General features: G+C 30.4%; 1 protein-coding gene across 3 annotated transcripts; it reads left to right on the forward strand.

Annotated features, from left to right (window-relative positions):
- The first annotated feature begins 746 nt into the window (after positions 1-746).
- On the forward strand, positions 747-17,524 carry LOC140672156 (uncharacterized). Of its 3 annotated transcripts, none has more exons than XM_072904235.1 (7): positions 747-1,381; positions 7,058-7,207; positions 7,825-7,986; positions 8,315-8,491; positions 10,188-10,445; positions 12,809-13,065; positions 13,470-13,559. In XM_072904235.1, exons 1-7 carry the CDS (start codon positions 1,114-1,116, stop codon positions 13,488-13,490), a joined length of 1,293 nt encoding a protein of 430 aa, XP_072760336.1. In that variant the 5' UTR covers positions 747-1,113; the 3' UTR covers positions 13,491-13,559. The 3 variants fall into 3 exon arrangements, with proteins under 3 accessions (XP_072760336.1, XP_072760177.1, XP_072760256.1); XM_072904076.1 differs by having other exon boundaries at positions 751-1,381; positions 13,510-17,524; XM_072904155.1 differs by having other exon boundaries at positions 751-1,381; positions 10,188-10,328; positions 13,510-17,524.
- The last annotated feature ends 28 nt before the right edge of the window (positions 17,525-17,552 follow it).

A 17,552-nucleotide genomic window follows, 5' to 3' on the forward strand; every position in this document is an offset into this window, starting at 1 on the left:
ATAATTATATAAAAAATTAGAATAAATTCTATCCAATGCAAAAGAAAGTAACACGCGATTTATAGCCTGTTAATATTGTCAACTTTCCATGAATAGATTTGCGTAAATAGGCTATCTAAATACAAGATACTGTTGGCGTTAAACAACTATAATGAAATATTGTTGCTGGTTTGAAACAGTTTTTGGAACGGTTAAGATATATCGGTTACCTCGTTTAAACTATAATTACTGCCCCAGTTGCACCCTTACAATCGTAGATGTCTGCCAACGATAAAACAGCAAAACGTCATTTCGCGATAAAACCTAACTCCAACTAGAACAAAGAGAGAAGCATGGTCCCATTGCTTCTTATTTTCACCCGGACGCGAATCGATTTTGGTAAATTACCGCAAATTAATGTTGACACGCTTCTTCGTGTCGGTAAATTCGTCTCGAGAGAGTAAAATATTTTTCCTGATATGTTTGCCGATTTGTGAAAATCGTGACGGGAAAATCTCTGCGAGAGAAAGAGAGAGAGAGAGAGAGAGAAGGGAAAAAGAGAGAGCGAAAGAGAGAAAACCACTAGTGTCGAACTAATTAACCTGATACATGCATTCGCCATCTCCGCTCTCCGAAGAGGCAGACTCACGACGACTAACCCTGTCCTCTCGATCGACATGGCACGACGAGGGCGAAACGAGGCGACGCGAGGCGCCACGACGCTCGTCGGCCGCCTCCGCGTCGAAGTAGCGGTCGCGCGCAGCTGCAACTGCGTCCTCGCTTTCCCTGCAAGGAGTACGGCGTTCAGTGAACGAGGCGGCGCGGTTTCGAACGGGTCTGAATAATAACGTTCTTGACAGAGAGTGCTCGGCATCGCGAACGCGTGGAAGTTAAAGAGGGTGCAGCGGACAGTTCCGTGTAGCGGACGTTTTATCCTAACGCCACGCAGTAGATACGGACAGACGCGTACAACGTTCAGCAAACGCGGTATAAGGCGCTTCTCTGGGGCATCGAAGGCGAGAGGGTGCGCCAGGGGGCGGCAGGGAGGGAGGGGAGAGAGAGGAAGGCGACGGGGAAGGATGTCGATGTGCCGTCGGTGGTCGGTTTCGGGGGTTGACTCGCGCCGCGGGGGCGATGAGCGCACTTCCCTCCACCCTGAGATTGACCTGCTGCTGCTGCTGGCTCCTGCTGACCTGTCTCGTCGTCTTTCTGATACCTGCACCCTGCACCAGCGACACGCCACGACAGGTGTTACGTCAGACACGAGAACGGCCAGGAGGTGATGGTGATGCGTTCGTGCGCGGGTCCAGCTATCTCGACGACCCCGACGTCTATGACGACGAGCAGATATCCAGTGACAATGGCGACTTCGAAAATTGGTTCGATAAAAATATTACTGCAGGTGAGTATTATTATTAACTTGTGTTCTCAATACGATGATGGCAGTGATCGAGATTATAATTTGGAGGTGACTCGTAGAGGTAAGTCGTGGTTATACTTAACAAAACCTTAAATCGCTAAAAATTATCTTAAATATATCTTCATTAAATCATTAATCAAAACTTCTTTGATTACACTGACCAACAAAATGTGACTTTTTTTTCCTTAAGTTCTATCAGTCATTTATCAGTAGACTTTTTAACGCTGATTACGAATCTGACATTAAGTTTTAGTAACTTTGATTGAGATTTTCTCAATCAAAATTACTAAAATGATGTTTTTGTTACTTTTACGTGAGTTATATTTTTCGATGCAAACAGTGACGGTTCAAAATGAAGCTTAAGACTTATACTTTATGATAAAAATGCAAAAAATCTTAGGCAGGAAAAATTTTCGTAAAAAAAAAAAAAAAAAAAAAGAGTAGTCAAAACATAACATCATTTATCATAATATCCCTCAGTCATACGTTTCTAATTGTAAGACCCGATTGCACTAATATTATTTTGGATTTAAGTGAGACTTAAACATGTGTCTATTTTTATTTTTCTTTCTAAATTAATAAAGACAGACATATATTTAAGTCTCGCTTAAAGCCAAAATAATGTTGATGCAATCGGGCCTTACTGTTTATTACTAAATTAAAAAAAAATTATTCTAATCATGAAAGTTGACATGTGTACATTTGCTTGGTCACTCATCACAAATCATGTGTTGAAATTTCAAAATTAAAAATGGAAAATGCAGAATGACAAAAATCATTCAAATCATGAAAGTTAATATAAATGTGTGTGGTTGCTATCTTAATAACGAAATTACTTTTTGGCATTGGCATGATTAGAATAATTTTTTTTTAAATTTAGTAACGAGCAATTAAAGACGTATAACTAGGGAACACTATGATAAGTAATGTTTCTTATGTTTCGATCACTTTTCTCAGGAAAACCTTTTTTGCCTGAAACTTGTGATATTTTTATCATAAAATATATAATATATAAATATATATAATAAGTCTTGAGTTTTATAAAATACATAAATATAAAATATATAAACTATAGAAATATATAATAAGTCTTAAGCTTTATTTTGAACTCTATTGCTTTCTGGAACACGTCCCTGTCAAATATAACTGACGTAAAAATAGAAAAACCGCCTATTTTAGCAACTTTGATTGATTCTAAGATTTTCTCAAAATTTAACATAATACATCATTTTTATAAATTTGTAATTAGCGCTATAAAATCAACTGCAAACGACTTATAGAATGTCAAGACAAATTTAGTGTTAAACAGTGTTATTAAAAGACATGAATGCACGAGAATTGTAATTTCTAAAATGACAAATCAATATCAATCACCTAGACATTCTGAAGAAGAAAAACAAAGATTTGTTCGGATAGCTTAATAGTTGTAATGCGTTAATTTAGCAATGTCGTTGAAGATAACATTATAAAATTTCTAAGGGATTATATTGGCAATGAATAAATTTGTGTTTTTTTTTCAAAATTTAAGAAAAAAAATTGTGCAAACTTATCAATAAAAAAATTAAATTAGAGATTAAAAAATTATGTTATTATCCTTGTATATATAATCCCTATTGCAAAGTATTTGTAAAAGTAACAAAAGAATTGTTCGAATAATCATGATATAGATATAATAATATTGATTATTTCTTACTACATATATAATATTTATAAAAGATTAATAAGAGATATCTAATCATGATGCATAAATTTTGATGATATCCGCATTGTAATTTTTTCAGTACAAGAATATTATTCTAACTGCAACAGTTGTGATATTATATGTCATGTTTTCGCAATGTTATATGCGTGTTATGTTATAATGTTATGTTATGTATATGTTATATACATAACATATGTTATGTATTAATACATTAATACATTATTTTACTTAAAGTAGCTTAAGTTACACGATGTTGCCCGATTTTCTTATATCTGTAATTATGAAAAATCGGTGTATAACCGATTAATAACATTAAAATTAATTTATAGTGATACATTTAATTTATAATGACATGTAATGATATATTATTTACAAATTCATATCATGAATATCATTTATACTAAATATAAGTGCATACATGTATTATTGCAACATGGCGATTTTATTATTCTAATGATTTGCAATACACAATATTTTTGGTTTTTCCTTCTAAGATGAAAATGTATAAGTATTTATTTTGAAGCAAATAATATATAGTTGAAAAACCAATGAAAAAAACATAAATTTTCTTAAATTATCACAATGTCAAGGGGATGAATTAAGAAAGGGAGAAGATGGTGCGTTCAGATTTTAAGGTAACCTATATTTTTCGCAGTCCTAGAGACTAACTACGTAAATTTTGGTCTAGATTGATCAAAGCGTTCAAGAGTTTACGAATATACAGATATTTTATAGATATAAAATTTCTTAGATTTATCCTTATACAAAATTTACTTATAACATATTGTTTCAAAATAGTATTATTGCTATAGAGTTAAAATTAAATCTTTATTTTATTTTATATTGATTTTATATTTATATTTTATATGCTTATTTTTAATATAGAAGATCTATAAAAAATGAAAATATTCCTTTTTCAACGCGTTATATAAAATATGTGTTTATTTAAAAAATTTAATAATGTAAAATGAAATCTCAATTGCAATCAAGCTTACTTGAAATTGTATTGTATTTTTTATACATTTATTATATTTTAAATTGAAATATTCAGAATTTAAATGAAAAAGTTATAAATCTCATGAATCTTTTTCTTATGTTGTTTGCTGTTTAAAATTGTTTACAAAAGAATTTATAAATTAGTCTTTAATTTAACGTATTAAATGTATATCGTAAACAAACAAATTTGAAAACGGAGATGAAATATAAAGATTATTTAATCAAATACTCAAAATATACAAATAAAAAGCATATATTTTATTGAAAAGTAAATTATGCAAGTTAAATTGTGTTCGAAAAAAATATCGTTTCGCAAGCAATGTTACGGTAAAACAATTATTTGCACTTTTAAAATAAATAAAATAACAATAAAACAATGAAAACATTAAACAAACGCTAAAGAGAGACCTTTGAATAAATACAAGTAATATATAACAGAACTTATATTAACTATAAAACATTTATTATGTATTATACGAAATTTATTCGATAATTAATATAATTTACAATCGAAATATGCACGGCAATGTTCTATTTTCACGTAAGACAATCAAAGACAATGTATCTCAAAGTTCTCCTTGCGCTTGCTCCACAATGTGCAAACACATTCGAGAATGTTCATTAAAGTATATATATGTATGCAGCTTTGTTCCCCGAATGTAGCTTGTCCTGGAATATGATTGACATTTTATTGATTGAATATTCAGGTATTATAACTTTTGTGAAAACATAATATCACTTTTTCAATTAATTTTAGTAAAATATGTTTTTTTTACATAAATATAATGTTTGAGACTATTACCGCTAAAAAACGATAACAAAAATATATTGCTCAAAAAATGTGAAAATGTAACTATTTAAATCAATTATTTCCAATCATATAATATTTTCTATCCAATTTTTAAAGATTATATTCGTTAAATGTTATTTAACTTTAATGCTTTATTAAAGTAATCTAAAATTACTTAAAATGAATATTAATTAAAATGAATATTACATATTTTTATTCATTTCGTTAAAAACTTAATATTTTTAAATATTATCGCATTTTGTTTTATTTTTCTTATATGTGTTTATATTTTTCGATTTGTATTTTATACATATATAACGCTACTTTGATACTACTAGAACGATTCTAGAAGAAATTAAAAGTATTTCTAATAGACAGATTTAGTATACGCGACTAAGGAGAAAATGCGTTCTTCTTGATTTTCGCGCCAAATATACCACCAGTATTGATTTTAATGGATGCTACCAAGCACTATTCTCTGCAGGTCCATGTACGTGAGTTAAAATGCACATTATACCTCTATTCATTTAGTTTCGGAAGAGATTAGAGTGAGAATAAAACTTAATAAGAAAAAAATAATGCATTATTGATATACATTTTGTACTTTTTTTTATTTATGCTTTGCACTTTTTCAATTGAAAAAAACCAATCAAACGGAAACAAATTAGATTAATAAACTTAGTCGTTTAGTTATAATATAAAAATCAGTATATATATATATATATATATATATATATATATATATATATATATATATATAATAATAATAATAATAATAAAAAAATAATAAAAGCTCACTAAATTGCCAAATTAAAAAATGTAAGTCGATAATAGAAATACACTATTATATGATATTAATAATTTAGCGAGACAGCACATATATATTTAATCAATGTTAAAAAAAAATCTCTTTGCATATTTGATATTTTTTCAAACTCTTAATTGGTTTGTATTTAATCCAAGTAATCAAAAGACAATTTTAATAACTCGAACATAGTTTTTTAACTACACTTAATTACACTTAACAACTGCATGTGCTATACCATCAACTATTATTAAAAACTTGCAGTGAACTCTCTGTAAATCATGCTAATTTAAATTCTCGATGAAAGTGCGATAGAGTGCACGCGAAGTAACCGTAACGCGTACGCGTGCAATGAACTTTAATCAGTATGAAATAAAATATGGTCTGATAAAGAAGTCCTGTCGAGAGGCTACACGTCGTTTTCTAATCGTAAAACGCAAAAACGATATATGCTCATCACAAATCGAACACAAACTATAGTCGCGCAGACGCTATTATTCGCAAAACAATGAATTCTGTAATATTGAAATCTCTGCGTTTGCATAAGCGTCCATGGTGCCGTTAAATGACACGAAACATTTATCATTTACGGCTGTCGTCGTTAAAGCGATTTATCCGAATAACATGTACAACCCAAAAAGAAGTAAATCGTAAGCAACTGATAAATAAAGATGTCTATTTAAAACAGAAATATTATTTAGATAATGATATAAAAAATTATTAACAATAAGCATAGAATATCTTAATAAATTAAAGATAGTAAATTTAAAGATACAAAAAAGAGAGGACCTATGTGTGTGACACTTCATTAATTTAAACATATAAAACAATTTTAATTAAATTTAAACATATTAAAAGTTTATTTTCATATTCTAAAAAATTAATTTTTAGTTTAAGTTAATCATACAGGAAATTTTATCGTAACATTATCGTTAGATTCTCTCACATTGCAGTTTAAAAGTGTGCTAAGAGAGTTAGCGATTATTGCTTGCCCTACTAACGTGAAACGAGCCGAGAATATAGTGTAATATAGTTAAAATCCAACAAAGAACTCGTAATAAATAAATTGGCGTGCTGACAATTGATTATGCTTAAATTTTGCAATTGAATAAATAAATTGCAAAATTAATAAGATTTTTTATGATTTCATTATCCACATTTTATCAATTTTTTTATTAGTTGAAATAGAATTATTAAAATATAATGATACAACAATTAAATATAACAATTCACTGCTATTGTAAAAAATCACATAGTTATTATTTCTTTTGCCTTTATTAATGACAAATGTCAGCATAGAAATATATATAAATTACTTTGAGATTAAGTTAAACATAATTAATTATTCTCATGATTTTCTTACAGAAAAAGGACGATATCTGGGTTCGCCTTGCGATCTTGCCACCATGTGCAATCCCGAATTACAACACGTATTCTGTGATTCAATCACTGGCCTCTGCGAATGTGAAAAGTTCTACCCCGTTCGCCTCGGACCTGCTAAGGGATGTGCCAAACGTATGTATAAAAGCTAACGGCTTTAGTAACCCTCGTACACCTAACAAGTAGGTCGTTCCGATATCATAACTTCCATGGTAACGGTCGGTGAAAATAAATATTCGCATATTCCTGATGGTCTGAATGAAGTACGACGTGTGGTGTGAAAAGACTTTACGCATTCTCATTTATTTTCTATATCAAATCTTTAAATAAATTTAGAAATTTATTAAAATATTATTGTTTACTACCTATTTCACATGCAAGAGAGAGAGAGAAAGAGAGAGAGAGAGATAGAGAGAGAGAATTTCAACATTAAAATATATTTAAAATATAATATTATGTTAAAATATAATATTATGTTAAACGTTTGCGTTCGATATTGCATTAAAAAACGCAAGGAAACTTTAAAGAATTTAAATAAATTAAAGTTTAGTTAAATATTTAAAAAGATTATAACAAATATAACAATAAAAATTTCGAAAAAGAACAAAATTCAATAGTTCTATCAATAGTTTGGGACAAGATTGAACGTATCGTATATTTAAGTAGATGAAACTTTGATTTACTTTCTATTGAATAAAAGATAATCTTCCCAATAAGTAAAGTCGTTTCCAGCAATCGATTCTTATTTTCAGCCAAAAAACTTGGAGAACAGTGCTTTTATCGTGCGACGTGCACTTTTACGGATCAGCATTCGACATGCACCCAAGTTCAACACAATGCAGTATGCGACTGTGAGGAAGGATATCACAGGGTTGCCCTTTCTAGGCCTAATAAAAAGGTTTTCTGCGCAGAAGGTATATGCTCCATTTATTCTCAATATGTATATTTTAAGCTTATATATTTATTCAAAACATTTCCCGAAAAATTCCCATAATTTTGTTACGAGATCAGTTTATAGTTTATAATAAAAGTTTCCTTAATCCTTGCCTTAAGCATCATTGTTATTTATTTTATCGTATAAGATTAAAAAGATTCTAACATCCGATAAATAACTGATTGATTACTGCAAATATATTAAAATAAATTTCGTCATTAAGCGAACCTTGATATTTATTCCGCTATCGATCCGCGACGAGTCATCGAGTTGCGTCCTTCTTAATTCGGCGTAATCTTCTCCAATAGATCTGGTGCTGATATCTACGGACCTCCCGACCCTACTTTGCATAGCATCGGGGATAGCCATCTTCACGGCAATGATATGCTTCGTACTCAAACTATTCAGCCGCGCGAGGTATTCAAGGCCGCGGCATTACGCCAACACCAATCATGCACCATCCATGCTGTTTTCCAGCGATACAGGTAAGGATAATGATCAATTAACACGAAGAGATTTTGCAGAAAGAGATATATCAAAGAAATGGTAATTAATATTACAATTGCAGAAATATTTATTAATGCTGAAGTGAAATGTTAATTATAATGACACAAGTAGTGATCCTATTTCTATGGATTTATTCTTGTAATCAAATCTTTTCGCTCAAATTAAAAAATGGGCACAAAAGTATAATATAATCTTTATTTTTTAAAACAAAAAATTAAAATTAAAATTAAAATCCTAATTAATGCATGACAGCACTCAACTCTTGTAATTAAAAAAAAAAAGTTTTCACGAATATGTTTTTTTATTATACAATTGGATTTTGTATATTTTTTTAAATCTTTTATTTTTCTTTCATATTAAAATTATTATTCTAGTATAACAAATTTATATCTCAATATATATATATATATATATATATATATATATATATATATATATATATATATATATATATAACAATATATAATAATTGAATATTATTGCAAGTTTAATATTAAATTAATTTGATATAGTCAAGGATACACACATATACACACAGCACACGCGCAAACACACACACACACACACACACACACACACACACACACACACACACACACATACCCACGCACGCATACGCACACACATATATGTAACACATTATACATGTATAAAATTTATGATGCAATCATTATTTTTATCAACAAAATGTGAACAAGTTATTCTGCTTAATTTTCATAACTTTTCTAAAATTTCATACTTATTGTTAATATACTTTGGCATTTAACATGCAATACGATTCACACACAAAGTTTCAATCTCCTACATTCTACAATATACTCCTTCCCTTTCGTGGAAAACCTACTTTTACTCCTACAAAATCAATAAAGGATATCTATATATCGATAAGGTGCATAGTATGTTCCAAAGAGAAATCTATTTTTGTGTTATAACGTCACTTACAACGTCAAAGATTAAACTATACTTTTCGAAACCAAATGCATCAAGAAAACAAAATTTTAAATAATAATTTCAAGAAATATAAGAGAAAGGTTGTAAACACATACACATCAAAAAGTTAAATATATCTCTCAGATAAAAATAATCTGAAGATGGAAAAATTAATTGTTTTATTTATCGACAAATTATCTAACAGCAATGATCACTTTAGAATTTACGTACAAAATAAATAAATATTATCACAAACATCTTTTTCTGTACAGTTTTATAATTTTTATGAAATAAAGAAAATTTTTCATGATTTTTCTAATTTTAATTTTTTCATATAATTATATGTGTATTTTCATATAATTATATCGAAAAATGTTAAAATTATATGATACATATATGTATATGCTCTGCTATCTGTATATCCACCATTTATCCAGCATATTAAATATATACAGAATATCCGAAATATTCTTATCCTAAATGTCATCGGTATATTGCACTCGAAGAATATTGCCTATTCTCATTAGGAGATGTCGTCGATACTACTATCATTGAGTTCATTCACACAAATATCTGACAGTAATACAGATTAAACATTCGTCAAAGATTAAGTGGAACATCCGTTAAAGATTAAATGAAATGTCAAATGAGTGCACAAAGATCAACAGCCAAATGATCGCAGTTTATTATATATATATATATATATATATACACAAGAGTAATTCTCCGGAAATAATTTCACAGGCATACCGTTGACGCTACACGGACGACCGTCCTCGCGATCGAGTCAACGGAGTAACAGCGCTGGGCCCCTTAGCTGCGCGTTCACCAGGAGGCCTAGCAGCGGTGGCAGTCGCGGACCATTGGTACCGGCATCCAGAGCAGGTGCGGCACGGGCCGCCGCTATCTTGCTTATATCGTGTCACCTTCAAGCGACCAAAGACAACAACAAGCATCGACGTACTCTTAGTGACGTAGCTGAGGGATCGTCCGACGGCCTCGGTAGACGATCAATGATCTCTTTCTGTTTCTGTCGCTCTCTCTCTCTCTCTCTCTTTTCTCTCTGTCTTTCTCTTTCTGAATATCTCACGTTCCATCGTATACATACGAATACGTCCCTTATTCCTCTTTGACGTTCGCTCCGTCTTCCTATTTGCTTATCGATCCGCTCATATTACATCAAATATCGCGAATTCCATTTGTAATTACGTGATTCGAGTATCACGAACGTAATACGAGGTTGTAAGAATATTGCCTGTTCTCGTTGTCGATATTACTATCATTGTGTTCATTCACACAAATGTTATTCTGACAGTAATACAGATTCATGTGTATCCGTCGTGGCTATGTGTTTCTCAACTATCTGTCTCTCTAGTTCTTTTTTCATACTTCTCCATTTATTTTTTTTTTTTTTTTACGTTTCGTTTCTGTGCTCGTCAATGCAATTCGCTTCTTGTGCTAGCGATGGTAACTACAAAAGAAAAATTAATAATAACGATGATTGATGGTATCAATGCGGTAGCAATTCAGCTTCATGGCAAATTACATCATTGTCGCTATGATAACTGGCTGTTGTCGATAGGTGTTTTAGATATTCGCATTTCGTTGGAGGTCCCCTTGGTAATTTTGTCCGTAATGCGTTTTATTCGCTGGACAAATTTAATAGTTGTTCTACAAAACACATGTATAATACATAAATAATCTTATTTGAATATATACAAGAGAAACTTTTCAACTTTGGATACAATCGTCCTCTTCTAACTGCAATATTTTCGCTAATTGTATTTAGTTGTTCTTACATCATCGTAACACAATTGTTATTTTCTTTTAACACGCTATTTTTATAAGTGTCAGTTATATATGTATGTACATATATGTACATACATAATTCACGATGATCTTTTCTCTTAAAAATAAGAAACATGTTTCCTTAGCTATCTATCTACGTCTCAAATAAATAAGTAATTATGATATACACATATATACGGTATTTCTCTTAAAACCGTATAGACAGTAGATCTATCTATATATCCGCGAAAAAACATAAGATTGCAAATAAAATGCAGCACAAGTGTGTTACGAGATAGCAAGATGGCAGCGGCCGATTTCGTTGCTCGTTTATGAACGAATGTTTTCTGGTAAGACTTACAATTAGAAAAGATACGAAATCCTTACGCACTAGCTAGCTCGCTGCACACACACACACACACACACACATACATACATACACAATACACACACTCACATATATGCATAAATATATACAATCATTAATAAACAAAGCCAGTTTCTCGGTGTAGATATCGAGCTCGTAAAATTACTTATATTGTTTAAAAAATTAACGGTGACAAAAGAGCAAATGTTTACTCACTTGACATACATTTTTAATTTTCTTGCCGGAAAACTGAAGCTCTCTTTACAAATACACATACAATACACACATCTATATATGTATATATTAAAATAATATATACCATATTTTTTAGAATAGCTCGCGCTTTGCTAGCTTATGTATTTCCTCCAAAGTTTGTTTTTAGATATCTCATTGTAAAAATGTGCTTGTATGTGAGATAAAAATATGCATTTTACGAATATTACGTGCAAATTATATATTTACAGATATTTAACACATTGTTTCTATTAATCAAATTTATACTACAATAATAATTTTTCAATTAATATGTTTTAATTTTAGCAAATATTTATAATCAGAAAGGAGAATTTTATTTACAGTATTATTTAATTTGTAGATAATTCTAGTATTACAATTTATACATTATTAATATCTCATGATAATTTACAATACTATCAATTTTTCAATTATGTACGGTTTGCATAAACATGACACCGCTTTCCTCTGTTTAATTCAATTTATCACATGCATGAATTCTTTTCCAGAATATCTGCAATTATATTACAAAATATACAATTATACCAAAAACATTTTGTAGTCAAGTGTAATATTTTTTAAAATGAATTTAGCATGTGCCTACAATATCTAAATCTTTTTTCCAAAAAAACATCAAAAGCAGACAAACATATATTTAATAATCCACTGCTATTTTTACTCTCATTCTCGTATGTTCATTCATATCCCTATTTGCTCAATTTATAGCACTACATTTCTTCGCAAGCTTCTACTCCCATCGCTTCATCGAATATTTATCGCGCCGATAAAGGTATCGCAAGAATATATATATTACAATCTCGCACTTAGAAATTTACGGCCTTAGAAGGTTCAGTTTAGAAATTATCTACTGTGATAGATTCTTTCTTTCTTTCTTTCAACATTATATTTTTTTCTAACGTAGAAAATAGAATTATCATAGACTATATCCCTATGTGTGATTTTTCTCTTCGCGTAGGTTCCCGCCGTCCTAGTTTAGCTTCGGTTCATAGTTCGACCTCCTCGTCTCGTAGCTACAGCGCCCGTCGACTCGAGAAGGAGAGAAACGATAAGGAGCAACGCCATGCGCTTCAGGAACTCCGACTGGCAAAACAGCGAGAGCAAGTGCAGCAACAGCAACAACAAATAGTACCAACGCCTAGTCCTAGAACACCTCATTCTACAGACGAATTGCTGCCTTCGGTTGAAGAGGGAAAAGAAGTCTTTTACAACGAGGTAAGTCAGTCTATATTCCACTCAAGATGTCTCTCGTAATTTGTCATCAACATATACTTTCACTTCAGCAAAATTTGTTTACCAGTTTTATATTGATGATACAAAGTAGACTGTACAATTAATCTGCAATTGCCCAGGAAGAGAAAGTCACAATAATGTCAAAATACATCAAAATGATTAAAAAATGATTGGAAAGTGAGTTTTTGTAGTCATATTCTCGTCATTTTGACATCATTTTGATGTCATTTGACATTATTTTCGGGGAGACACTATTAGCGCTAACAGTGTCATTCTATCTTTATTACTCATTAAAAGTTGAACAAAGATAGAACGACGCTGTTAGCGCTAATAGCGTTTCCCCGAACGCGCCTTTTGACACTATTGTGATTTTCTGTTCTACTTAGGTGCTATCGAGTTTTAAATAAGAGTTGATTGCTCTTACAGCAGGTACCGACGACTTCAGATGTATCAAACATCATTCCGATGACGACGACGACTATAATGACGACGACGATAATAACTTCCAATGTAACAACAACCCGAATAGGTGAGACTGCGCCTATGGCAACGCCAACGACATCCGTTTTCGGCACGAGAGTTGCGCCACGGGCTTCCGATGACATTTTTCAAGTGTAATCTTCGTCAAAATATGATGAAGTCAATGGATTTACAATTTATTAACGACCTTTTTATCGTATTTGCAAGAACCAACCGCAACATACAGCACGAAGTTGAAGGTGTATACATAAAAAGAGCAATCACTTGCTCTTAATACGAGAAATTCTAATATATAAATAGGCATGCACAAATAAATTGAAACTAAGCTAAATTTATACTCTGTCTGCATTAAAAAGTGAGTTTGTTTGTAAATAGAATTTTTTTGATTACATGAATAATTCTTTTCTTAAACGATAACACATATTTGCGATATTTAACGCCAAAATTAACTTTCTTATTTCTTTCTTTCTTTAATTTTTTCTGAGAATTTTAAATTATATTTAAAATTATATATTTATATTATTTTTTAAAGTATTATATTACATTTTACAATTTTCAAAATAATATAGTTATATATATAAATATATATTTAATCTGAGTAATTTAATTTATAATTACAAAATTTGTTTAATTTGCCGTTTTTTTTCACGAATAATATTGGAAATTGATATTTTGCAGCTGACTTTGTAATGTCAACAGAGTATTAATGCAAAGGCACTTTCTAAGTGAATGTACTTGGGCACAAGTGTACTTAAACGAGTTATAGAAGGTGACAAACATAACAAAACATATTTTTACTCGGTACTTGCACAGACAGATAAATATTTACGAGAATGCAGCTAGACATTCAAAGAAGAGCAAGAATTAATGACTTAATTAAGCGAAGCAATCAACGTAATAACAAAATAATGTTTCGTTGGATGACTTAGTAGATACAAACAAAAATATTGCAACTGTTTATAATGTCCGATTGTGAAAAAAGTGCATTTACGCTTAGATACTTAATATATTATACAAGGATTCTCGAAATTGATGACAGGATATTCCAAATTAAGCAAAGAATAAGAAAAAAACCAAAGCGTTTCAATGCTTTGAAATCATTGAACTGGGCTACAGTACCGGATAAAAGTTTTATAAAACAAAAATTATGTTCGTAAAATGAAAATCACATTTGTACTTCATAATTGAATTCTTTTTTGTATTGAAACATTTTTGATTATGCAAAGATTTATAATCTTATATAGTTCAGCAAAGACTATTTTTACAAATCAACTATATCAGAAATAAATTATATCAAAAAATTCATTATAAGAATTCAATTAATTATTTCAATTAAAACAATTTTATATAATTTACATATAAAAATATATATTACTGTATAATTATATATATAAAAAATTATTTGAAAGCATTGACTCGTCTAAAACAACATTACTATAACAATGCTTCGTAACCTTTTTGATTATCATGATATCAATATAATTGTACTTGTGATGCACAATAATGATTATTCTTATCATGTTTAACAAGATAAATTATATTATTATGTAAAAAGTTCGCGATTAAACTAGAAATCATTTTGGTGTCAATATATCCGTTCAATGCTTGCATATAATCGTTACATGATCATTTGTTTAAATCAATTTGCATAAAACTCGCATGTGAGCTTGTGAAATTGTTTATCAGAGTGTGACTACATATCAAGAGGTCCTAAAGCATTCCGTTCGATTTCGATCAAATGTGATCATCATCATGAATATTGTCTTAAATCTTTCAATGTAAAGAATTCTAGTTTGATAAAAAAGCTGTTGGAAGAGAATAATTTCGAGTGGACTGAGGCTAAAAAATATATTTCTACTTTACATAAGCGAGAAAAATCTAAAAGTAATCTACTATCCTGGTTTAAAAATCGTAAAATTCACACTACATTACTGCTATTACAGACTTTTTCCTTCCAATGTAAACATTTCGTTAATTTGGTCCATCAAAAAGAATTTTTGACTTGTTCATTTATTAAATATGCATATGCGCAATACGATATATACAAGTTCTGTTTGTATTTTTTTAACAACGGAATAACTTGGATTATTTATAAACAGATATTTGTCTTAATTGTAGTTCAAAAATTAATTCAATCAATTTTAGTTTACATCTTTATATAATACATTATATTTTTGAATAAAAAAATAAGAAAAATTTTACTTTTAAAATAGTATATATTGCTTTTAAAAAGTTCCAAGACTGATTTTTTTGTAGGAAACGTATTAGTAGTATTATTTCTCGAACAATTATATAACAGATCTTCCTCTATAACATTAATACTAAATTTAACTCTGTTTAATTTTTGTTTATGTTGTCTTCCTGTATATCATGCTTAAATAAATAAATAAATAAATATATACAAATTTCAGATAGTTAACTTTACATGGTGAAATAAAATGTGGTTTTGTAATGCATTGCTCGTTGCTGAAGTCACAATTTTAAAAAATTGGAGCAATTGAGTTTTGTGTTAAATTCGGAAGAAATACGACAGAAACGTATGCATTGGTAGCAAATTGCGATTGATGAAGATTATTAATCATACTACGTCGTAAATCATTGGAAAGAGGAGATGAGAGCGAACAGACCGAAAAATTCATCGTGAAATCATGCAAATCATTCGAATATCGTAATACGACTCATAACTTCATCACCATAACTTCATCGCAATTTGCATCATTGCACTTTTTCCGAGTTTAATTTTTCGTAATCACACTAGAGATTTAAAGGCATAGTCAAAATTTCAATTTAAAATTTTTTTGATATGAAAGAAGGGTGGAGGGGAATTCAGTTTTACCTTAAATATTTGACTTAAAAAAGCCTATTGGGTAATCCTGATTTTTTGAAAGTCTAAAATAGTAAGAAAATCTGGGCTTAAATCAAACACCTAGTGTGCCTACGAAGGATTAATACAAGACTTAATTTCAGTATGTTACTTTATGTTTTAAAGTCATGACATCGACAACGAACAACACAAAGCCACGCGTTCCATTACACCAAGAGCTAAATATCTAAAATTGTTTTATGTGTAAGGAAAGGTCTGTTCTACCAAGTTCCATAGTTGTTCGAACAATAGCTACTAGTATGTTCTACGAAAAATCAGTCTTGAAACTTTTTAAACTGTGTATTCCATGTTTGAAACTTGAAATGGTGACTTGTGAGAAAGCTGTGAGATCTTTTCTATTGCGATTGCATATTTCATATTTTATGTGATGAGATATTGATAAACGAAGGTGTGTGGCTCTAACTATTACAGTTAAAACATAATCGTAATGCATTTCAAGATCATTAAGCCTTTAAAATATAATCTTTGGTCGCTAGAGTCATGTATAAAACGTAGTAATACAAATCATTAGGAGAAGGTATCATACGATGCAATCACGTTCGTAATAAAGATTTACGGAATCAGACGAACGTCAGAGAGACATTATTTACTATAGCAAAACGTATATCGGCATTCTCGTGTTCGGATGATTTACGCTGCCTTTTCCAAATAAATAATAAATAAAAGATGAATGTAGAGAAAAAGAGAGAGCGCGTCGCGTTAAACTCGAGGATGTTCATACATTCATTCTCATACATGCTGCATAGCGTGAATGCTGTATAGGCATATGTATTTACACGCAAATCCATATACACTTGACACAAAATATCTAAACGTACGTGTTCGGCAACGATCGCACCTGATTATTAGGCTCGATCGTAGTCGATCGATCTATTATCATTAATGCAAGAGAGGAAATATAAAGTTATATCACACACAGGCCGCATTTCTCCGAAATATTCGATACTCGACTTGCCGCCTGATTTATAAAAGTCGATGTACAACGTTATCGTTTTATCCCGATTTTAAATGTTTACTGTACCATAAGATTGTAATATAGTCGTTGGGCTAAATAAAGCTCGTTTTTCGATATAAGTATATATACATGTAATCATTTCATTTCACA

This window comes from Anoplolepis gracilipes, chromosome 1, assembly GCF_047496725.1.
Source record: "Anoplolepis gracilipes chromosome 1, ASM4749672v1, whole genome shotgun sequence".
NCBI classification, from domain to species: Eukaryota; Metazoa; Arthropoda; class Insecta; order Hymenoptera; family Formicidae; genus Anoplolepis; species Anoplolepis gracilipes.